At 43.1% G+C, this 10,000-nt stretch overlaps 2 protein-coding genes across 2 annotated transcripts in view; both read left to right on the forward strand.

The window, feature by feature from the left end:
• lad1 (ladinin) overlaps window positions 1-6,022 on the forward strand; it is a 10,813-nt gene extending 4,791 nt beyond the window's left edge. Inside the window, exons 5-14 of the mRNA XM_060047908.1 lie at window positions 469-640; window positions 2,069-2,167; window positions 2,346-2,389; window positions 2,534-2,576; window positions 2,734-2,777; window positions 2,956-3,022; window positions 3,464-3,598; window positions 4,111-4,200; window positions 5,276-5,363; window positions 5,454-6,022. Coding sequence (XP_059903891.1) covers window positions 469-640; window positions 2,069-2,167; window positions 2,346-2,389; window positions 2,534-2,576; window positions 2,734-2,777; window positions 2,956-3,022; window positions 3,464-3,598; window positions 4,111-4,200; window positions 5,276-5,338 — 757 coding nt within the window. The 3' untranslated portion in view covers window positions 5,339-5,363; window positions 5,454-6,022. The remainder of the gene's footprint in view (window positions 1-468; window positions 641-2,068; window positions 2,168-2,345; window positions 2,390-2,533; window positions 2,577-2,733; window positions 2,778-2,955; window positions 3,023-3,463; window positions 3,599-4,110; window positions 4,201-5,275; window positions 5,364-5,453) is intronic.
• Window positions 6,023-6,905: 883 nt separating this feature from the next.
• tnnt2a (troponin T type 2a (cardiac)) overlaps window positions 6,906-10,000 on the forward strand; it is a 6,984-nt gene continuing 3,889 nt past the window's right edge. Inside the window, exons 1-5 of the mRNA XM_060047918.1 lie at window positions 6,906-7,062; window positions 7,240-7,296; window positions 7,525-7,538; window positions 7,931-7,948; window positions 9,104-9,208. Of these exons, the coding sequence (XP_059903901.1) occupies window positions 7,259-7,296; window positions 7,525-7,538; window positions 7,931-7,948; window positions 9,104-9,208 (175 nt within the window). The 5' untranslated portion in view covers window positions 6,906-7,062; window positions 7,240-7,258. The remainder of the gene's footprint in view (window positions 7,063-7,239; window positions 7,297-7,524; window positions 7,539-7,930; window positions 7,949-9,103; window positions 9,209-10,000) is intronic.

The raw sequence follows: 10,000 nt of genomic DNA on the forward strand, positions 1-10,000 counted from the left end.
CCCACTTAAAATGTCTGGTAAGCAAACCTGTGAATGCGCTGTAAGGTTATAAAAGTACAAGGTTAAAGACAATTCAATTAAATCAATAAAAGATTCATTTGAATTGTCAAATGAGTTGGCATTAATCTGTTTTGCTAAATAGTGCAATAAGAAATTATTTAATATGGCCTGGCAAAAGAAAATATTAGAAAGGCATGGCATTATCTAATGGAAAGCAGGCCAGAAGTCATAGCTGCTCAAATACTGCTGGCTAGGGCGGGATTAACGCAAACATTACCTGCTAGGTTGCAGGATAGGTTTTAACTGGCATTGGTTAATACCACAATAATACAACAACCATGAATGGGATCTGATTATGACAATTATTGATATTTGAAAGTTTCCATTACAGCCCCCTCATATGGTGTTGAAGTCATGGATGTCTTAGAACACTGCACTGAAGCTGGACATACTTTTCTCCCCCTCTAGTTCGGTTTGCATCTCCCTCGACAGCTGCACCTCCCCCACCGAGAAGAGCCCGCGCCCGGCCGCCTTCGGGCCCACACCTCCTGCGTCTCCCGGCCAGCCCTGGGGCTCTCCCTGCCACAGCCCCTCTCCAAGAGGACCCCAGAGCCCCATACACAACGGGTTCACTGCCGAGGTAGACGGATGACTCACTCAGTGGGGTCAAATGGGGCTAGATATTCAAATTTCTGATGGTATCAGACACCGTTTCGACTTTTATAATGCATGTAAACATCTTAGTCCGACCTACATCAGACCAAAATCAAACCATAACGGACATCTCATAATCGGATAAGAACACCTAGATAATACTGACCCCACTCACTAACAATGGCCAAGTCATACACATATGCGAAGATCTGCGTCGCTGCATGTTTGTGCCGACAATCTTCGACTTCCCAGCGCTTAGCAATGCATCACTCGTCGTCTCTCAAGAGAACAGCGTCAAGTGATGCTGTTCGCTCGATCAATCAGCGATCGGGGGAACAGTTGTATGATTCTTTTTTGATTTCAACAGCCTGACAGGAGAGTAAAAAATATACCCCTGGGCGAAATAGAAACTAGGTACTTTCCGTTTAATGCTGGAAGACACAATCGTTATTCAGCAGTGATATTTAAATTATTTTGTTCCATTTGTAAAACATGGATGTATTGCTTTTTTTTAATATGTGACCAGAATGGTCCCCCGTTTCTATTACCAGATTGACTCGTCAATTCATGTTAATTTTTGTTTCACATTACGCTATACTGCCCCCTTGTGTACACGTTAACATCACGCTGTTCCAATGCAGGCAGCCATGCAAAGATCTGCGTCCGGAAGCGGAGATACGCAGATCTGTGTATTCACACTCAATCCATCGCTCACTCACACACTCGAGGATTAAACACACCAAACCTCAAGCAGGGCTTGACAACGGAAGCTGAAACTTACTGCATCTCTGCCTTTACACAGGACGCCTATAAGTCCCAGGTGGACTTGGTTCATCATCATCATCTAATAATAATAATAAATGAAATGTATATAGTGCTTAATATGGTACTCTAAGACGCATCTAGACCATTTAAAATCGAATCACATAAACACACAGGCCTCAGCTCCGTCTGCGGTGTGGAAATGCTCATTGAACCACACGGTAGCATAAAGAAAGCGGACGTGCATTATTCTTGTGATTCAAACTTCATCTTTGGTGTGTTTCGGCAGTCACTCTCTCACATGCGCACTCACTGTCACTAGTCATTCACGCGCACACTCTCACTGTCACTAGTCCCTCACGCGCACACCGCACACCCTCTCATTGAATCACGAGCCGTATCGAGCTTAGCCGGTCACATCTAAAGACTCTTAGATCTAAGGTCTTTGTTGTGTTGTGTATATTAAGAGAGGCTTTGATGTCATTTAAAGTTGATCCAAATGAGTTGTATCACATGTCGCAGTCATTAAATACGGGCTGGCCTCCTTTGTGCGGGCTGAACTTGATACGAGGAGCCAGGGAAAGGCCATGGTGAGTAGCTGTTACCCACAAGGTGCGACGTGTTGACCCGGAGGTTTGTGCTGTTACTGCAGGCCGCTGTGAACAGCTCTCCCTCCACCGACCCGGCCAACGGCAATCAAACCAACAGACCCTCCCTTGGCAGGCAGAGCTCCAGGACCACCTCCTTCAGGGTAACACACACATATATGCATGCACTAGCCCACACATGCAAGCACACACACTTACACAGACATGCACGCGCCGACAAACATGTGTGTGCATGCTCACGTGCGTACACACAAACACACAAACACGAACAAATGAACACACCCCTAAAAAAACACTAACAGATTATCTTCAACCACACAGATGCTGAAGAAGAAATCCGGAGAGGCGGCGCCGATACGAAGAAGGTCAGGGACTCCTTATCTATAATCTCTCTCTCTCGCTCTCTCTCTCTCTCTCTCTCTCTCTCTCTCTCTCTCTCTCTCTCTCTCTCTCTCTCTCTCTCTCTCTCGCTCTCTCGCTAACCAACTTGTGTTTTGTTCTTTTTTTAGCTCGAGTGTTCGACTTACATCCCAGAAATTTGAATCAAACGCTGTAAGATATTTCATTTATAAGCATAAAGTCTTACAATCCTGTTTTTATTCATGGGGTGATGCATCGCATCGCATTACCTGACCTGATGACGTTATATCTTATTCTGAAGTTGTGAAGCATTAACGTTTGAATTGTACTGCATGACTCATCTTTCAAGGACCCAAATCAAGAAGATGAGAAAACGTCGAATTTCCAGAGGAAGTAAGTCTTTCTTATGATCATCTGATTTTATGTACACCTCTATGTACTCATTCTGAAGCTTATTCCATTCAACATTTTAAGTAGTCCAAAGTTATAAAGTGAAAACATACAGCCACGGCTGTATGTTGGGGATTAGCTTCTAAAGGTGTGTTTGTGCCTCTCCTCTCCGTCGGACCAGCACCAGACAGAGGGTGTCCTCCCGCTCCATCCAGGAGAAGATGGAGCGACTGGCTCAGGCTTCACAGGTCACCTAAAGTTCCCCTACGATAAATCAATAAACAGCTGGTGTTATAATGAGGCAGTATGCAAACACTAACGTGCAAAGGCACATATTTGCACTTTTGAGATGCGATAGGTCGTAGTCACATGGCATTTGTTTCCTTTGTCTGTCTGTGTTAATAACTCCTGGACTTCCTTGATGGCTTCGTTTAGCCTACATGCAGACATTGTACACATGACATTGATACACCTTTCCTTTCCTTCTGTCAACATTGGACCACATGTTTGGCTATGTTATACTGGTATAATAATAAGTAATGTTAATTTTCTTACAAATAACAATGCACAAGATAAATATCTTAATTCTACAACCCTTTGTGAATCTAGATTCTATCCACACATAATTTAGTATTTTTTTCTACATTGATCCTCATTCCACTTTCTGGTGACTCCTGGGACCCCTGCAGAAGCCGGAGGTGTCGCGGTTCACAGACGTCACCCAGAGGACCCTGGTCTTACTGGAAGAGGTGTCAAGGAAGAGGGATCTGTTTGAGAAGGAGCACCAGGCCTCCAGCCCCACCAGCCCTGGAGTCTCCAGACAGGTCACTAAACAGCGAACACGGTTCATAAACACTAAAGACTATTCCCTAAACCCTAACTGTATTCAAACACCTTAAAGACTATTCACTAAAAACTATTGTTAAACACTAAAGACTATTCAATAAAAACTCAATACAAACATTTACTGCTTAACACTATTCATAAACACTAAAGACTAATACAATTCACTAAACAGTAACACTAAGCACAAAACACTAATCACCAACAAATAACCAATAGTCTATACACTATTTACTAAACACGGAACTAACACTGTAAACAATGCAAAATCCCCCCCCCCTATTATAGTTTACACAGGGGCTCACCCAGGTTTTACTTTGTTTTATGTAATCTGCAGACACACACACAAACACACACACACACACACACACACACACACACACACACACACACACACACACACACACACACACACACACACACACACACACACACACACACACACACACACACATTCTTATAGTTTACCTTATAGTGTTCATTGCATCTACAGGAGTTCCGCACCTTCACGTCTGGCATCTCGGATCGCATTAACCGCTGGGTCCACAAGAGCACCAAGCCAGGCTCCTCCCCCAACCCCGCGGTGAGATGACGTCTCAGACGCTGTCCGACACAGTGTCAGACAGCAAAGTTAAAACACCTTTACAATGATATATGTAGGAATGCACAGCTCACTAATGTTGTCAAGCAACCACAGAATCCTTTTTCAATCAGTCAAGACATTAGATTAAGCAGAACAGAGCAAATAATACAATAGAAAGCTATTAGAGGTTGGAGGTAGGTTACTGCTAGCACAAAGGTATTCCTTATGACAGATTAATGAGTTCACAAGCAATGCCGGGATTAGATTAATGTGAAGAAATCTTTAAAGGAGAGCAATCAGGGTCGTATCAGCTTGTTGTGTGTGTGTATACGCGTGTGCTCGTGTGTGTGTGTGCCTGTGGTGCTACTACACCTCACTTAATCATTGCGTTATTGTGGGTGGGTGTCCCGTCTGGGTGGAAGCATAGCGCCAATAGTAGTTGGCAGGAAACCAGAGATTAGTAATGAATCATCAATCATTCAATCAAAGGTTGATTCAATTCATCAGAAGATATGGCACACACATGCAGATAGGAGGGCGAGACGTTGAGGGGTTGGGGGGGTGTTCTATTTTGAATCTTTTGAGAAAAATCTACAGGAATGTTGACATACAACTAACCTCTGTTATATTAGTTGTAGAATTGAAGCCATCCCCCCCAAAATTCCAGCAATAAACCGTGGTAGGACCTATGGAAGCAAGGTTAGGTGCTTTTTAACCGTAGTGTGAGCTACGAGTAGAACACGATGTTGATGTAGCCCATGAACACTAGGGGGCAGCATCGCTCCTTCTGCTGCACAACTCAGGCTGACCAGACTGACACTTTTTCCTTATTGCAGATTACTATTTTCCTATTCCTGTTCCTATCAGAGCGATTTTTTTTCCTTGATAATAACGCATAACCCTCACCCTGCTCCTCCCACTAGAACCGTCTGTTACAAAGGGTTTTCTTTCACGTACTTAACCAACAAAAGCTAAGAAAGCCATGGCCAACTTAACCTATATCCCGATATATATATTTGAAATGATATTTGTCATGTTCTCAGTATGGACTCAGTGCTGTGCTCATTGCATGCAGGACCTGAGGCATGTTGATATCAGCAGCAAGAAGATCCTGTTTGAGAGCAAACACAAGGAGTGAAGGATCTGCCACGAGGGGATTCCTGGTAAGCATTCTTAAAGCACAATCAAATCTTTCAAAGTTGCTTTGGAGTTATTAGTTTTAGATTTGTGTTTTCTTTGTTTTTCTTCTGCAGGATTCAGAAACTGAAGTCAGAAAATGATCGAGAATGAAATGGAGGATGAACTTGTGTTGTGGTTCTTCGTGTTTATTCCTGAAGCTCTTTTGTTTTCCCATACTTGCACAGAAGAGATGCAAGTGGAGCATCTACGGTCTCAGTGGAAGGAAGTTGCTTTTTTGTTTTGGCTTAAAGATTAGATAGATATTAGAGAAATGATTGTTTGCTTCTTGGTGGCTAAGATACGGAGTGAGAGATAAGAGACAGCAATACAGAATATATCAGTGAATAGAGTTGCACCAGTGACCCTTGTGTTTCAAGTCTTGAGTAGTTCCGTTTAACTTCAGGTGATTTAATGCACTTTGCACAGTTGAAGGCCTTTTGTCTGATAATAACTTTTCTGATTATCAGAATTTGAAATTCTGGGACCGTAAATTCTGTAAATGAGGGTTATGTTTGTGGTGAAAGTTGTTCTTCTTACTGTGCTGCCAAATTTATGTTTTCTGTTTTATTTGCCTTGTCTTGTATGCTTCAAAGGTAGGTTGCTGCCTGGTGACAAAATAAAATCTTTTATGACAAACTGTAAATATTTGTATTTTTGGTGTTTGCTGCCACGGACGATGACCTAGCCAATGAGGAAGGCCTCCATCTGTGTTGTCTCAAAGAAGTGGGCCGAGAGGAACTCTTACTCTTTAGATAAGAGATATAGCCATGTATCTGTCTAGTGTCACCTCCAGCCCCATGCATGGTGGCCTACATGGTTAGTCTAGGTGTGTACGTGTGTGTGTGTGCGCGTGTTTCTGCCTGCCTGGGGCAGTATGTGTGTGAGTGTGTTTCTAGATGTATGGTGTGTGTGTGTCTAGGTGTGTGCGGTGTGTGTATGTGTGTGTCTAGGTGTATGTGTGTGTGCCTTTGTGTGTGTGTATGTGTAATTTGGTGTGTCTGTGTATTTGTGTGTGTATGTGTAGGTATGTGTGTCTGCCTGCCTGTCCTAGTGTGTTTGTGTGTCATTTTTTCTAATTGTGTGTCTGTGTTTGTGTGTCTTGGCATGTTTGTGTTTCGCGGTATGGGTGTGTTTGTGTGTATTTGTATTTGGTGTGATTCATCAGTGTGTTGGTGTGTGTATTTCTAGGTGTGTGTCTATGTGTCTGTCGCAGTGTGTGTGTGTATGCGTCTGTGTTTTTCTAGTTGTGTGTGTATCTAGGTTTGTGTGTGTGTGTGTGTGTGTGTGTGTGTGTGTGTGTGTGTGTGCGTGTTCTGTACTGCCCTTATCTCTTAGGTCTCTTAAACACGGTGACTCACGGCCTTACCCCCGGCATCTGAATTCACCTTTTTAGGAGAAGGTTGATAGGAGTGTTACCATGCTATCTCGATGGTTATTAATACACACAATGGGAGAAGAGGTCCCCTAGCATTTGACTTTCTCCCTCTGATACCCTCTCTGCCGCGTGTGTGTGTGTGTGTGTGTGTGTGTGTGTGTGTGTGTGTTTGTCCACCAGTGTTCGACCCTTCTGGTCCCTCATTCCCACTGAGGTCTCACAGCCAAAAGGGCTTCTTTGGAGCTCCGGGTTTCTCGGAGAGTCTGTGCTAGCGTTGCCTCTCTCTTCATTCTTTCCATTCTAAACAGGTAGGTGTGGTTTCATCTCTGTGACGATAGACGCATGTGTCCATCTTTAACATCTGGAAAATTAGACTTAAGACTTGGTGCAGGCATGGACCATTAGGAGGTTGTAGATGAGTGGAGCCATGTGATGGTTTGATGGAGGAGAGTGATAAAGTCTGGTGAATGTTCACTGATTTCTAGCTGCTGAACACGCGCCGCCATGTCGGACAACGAAGAAATAACGGAGGAATACGAAGAGTAAGTCGAGTTTGTTTTGGTGCTATGCAGTCGACAGTCGAATACACACTTCTGATCCGTTCGCCTTGGATCGTGTGATGCTGCTTTTGACAATACTTATAGATAGACACTGACATGCTTAGCTTACTGATATTTAATAAATAGTTTGAAACGCCTACACCATATAAAACTGCTTTTTTTTTGGTCTCCTGAGGGCCGCTGTAACAGCCATTCTTCTCTCATTTTCAGGGAAGTCGAAGAAGGTAAGAAGTCTCCCTCAAGATTCAAATATTTCGATATCTGGTATTGTGTCCACATGTCCTGTACAGCTGAGAATACATGACAGAAACCTGATTAGCGTGCAGTCCTGATCGTAGACGTAAAACTAAGCTTTTACATAGGTTAAGTAAGGGAAAAGAACCTGTTCTGTGAGAATATGAACCCTTATTATTTCCATAGCTGTCGGCAGTAATGCGTCTTGCAGGGTAAACACTAATGCGCGATAAAGGTCACCTGTTTGAAGTGTAATGATAATATCATTATCTGGAAAAAAAAATCCCTGTAGCGCTTCACATTGTAATATTGTTTTCTAGTTCAACTTAGTTCAACCCTAACCCATTTCTTGTCTGCTTGCTTTTCTCTGAATCTTGATTAGAGGAGGAAGCCCCTGAAGGTATGTGGAGTTCTCCATGACTCATCCAACACAGATTTTTTTTTTTACATACATTCATCAAATACTGGAACAACAGCAGCTATAGAACATAGCTACATTTAGAGAGCTTAGGTCTAGTGAGCGCAGGTAAAGCTTCATAGAAAGAAAAACCTGTTAAGTTGAATCAATAGTGCCTTTAAACATGGGGAGATGAAGCGAGCAGACCTTCCTCTTGCTACATTTATCTGTGACTCTTCCAAGGTCATATTGGCTGAGGTAATACAACTAATAAAAACGGACAACTCACAACTGATAAGAGAGTGAATCAAGTTCCCTTTTCCTTGCTGAAATAATAAAAAATAGAATATCAGGTCTTAACACCAAGGTCGTATTTTTTGCAGACAGGAGTATTCATTATTTATTCTGTATAGATTCAAATGATGAACATGCACCTTAAAGTGTGAGTGAAGTGAACCCACATTTTCTGCTTGAAAACTAACACTAGATAAAGAAAAATGATGAATGACGAAGCTCTGCGACAGGACCCAGTCCCCGTCACCGTCCTTGGGCAACACCCCCCCCCCCCAACACACACACACCCACACACGACCACACATGTTTTCTTTTTGTCTGTGGTTGTGTGAGTGTGTGTGCGTGTGTGTGTGTGCGTGTGTGTGTGTGCGTGTGTGTGTGTGTGCGTGTGTGTGTGTGTGTGTGTGTGTGTGTGTGTGTGTGTGTGTGTGTGTGTGTGTGTGTGCGTGTGTGTGTGTGTGTGTGTGTAAGTACAAGTTTTCCAGTCCTTCCAGTCCAGTTTTATCTAGTTTTATCAGCGTCTATGTCAAACGCTGGTGCTGTGTTGTTCTGAAGCCAGCACCCTGTTATCTGGGGGCTATGTTATCCACGCTATCTCAGAAGTTCCTCTCCACTTTCCATCGTGCATCACAAAACGCAAAACAGGCTTGATTCAAAGTTATGCAGCAAGAGGGAGGAGTAAGGGTGGGGCGGATTAGCGGTAACAGGGTGTGGCGGCAGGGTGGCTTATTCTGTAAGCCACCCTGTGGCAGTTGAAGCTTTTAGTTTGAACCGATCTCACAGCTGTCTCACATGTCACATTTTTTATCATTCATATGGCGCAATATTTGTGAGTGTGACACTTGGTTCACGCCCCCCCCCCAGAGGCCCCAGGCGAGGAGCAAGAGCCGGAAGAGGAGGAGCTACAACAGGAAGGGGAGGATCCTGAGGTGGAGGAGGAGCTAGAGGAAGAGACCAATGAGGAACAAGGTGAGCGGAGGTTAACGCTTTAATTATTTTATTATGATATAAAACAGATAAAGATTTGATTGCCTTGTTTGTACATCATTCCAGACTTGAAATGAAGGTTGAAGGAAGGTTTTTAGGAACAGAAAAACCATCCACCCATGGTGCAACGGCAGTATTCAAGTATTTCATGTCAAAATCAGATGTAATAGGGCAATGTTAAAGCAAATCTGAGTGGAATGAGTTTATATACTCGTGAATCTTCGTGACATATGGATCGTCTCTTCTAGAATATCCATGCGCTAAGAAGATATATATCAAGATATTTATGAGTCTATCCATATGTTATGAAGACATGGATAGACTCCATAGAATTAAAATACTTGTTATACAGGGTCACGCCAGTAAATTAATGAAAAAAGTTTTCTCTTTGCCAAAAAGATTCTTGACTCAAATAATGGGATGAGATTAGGGGTTGCACAGTTTCCTACAGAACCTCAGGTCGTCATTTAAAACAATGTTTTTAGAGGCTTTCTAAGCACCTCCTGCCCCTCAGGCAGCATGATCAACATCCTTCTTCAGTCAGTATGCTCAGGATGCTTCACATTGCCCTTGAGCCTGAACCTCATGTTACCCTCTCAGGAGATCTACATGTTTAAAGCGGCGTAGAATTTCAGTTCACGGTATGGTTTGCGGTGATGATACCAATCGCGGAAAAATAATACACAAATCACTTAGAATAATGCTTGAGAATTCTGCTCCATTCTGAACGGGTAGAAAAAAAATATGTGGGTCATTCAAAGTTCCCCTTGGCCT

Source organism: Gadus macrocephalus, chromosome 1, assembly GCF_031168955.1.
Source record: "Gadus macrocephalus chromosome 1, ASM3116895v1".
Lineage (NCBI taxonomy): Eukaryota > Metazoa > Chordata > Actinopteri > Gadiformes > Gadidae > Gadus > Gadus macrocephalus.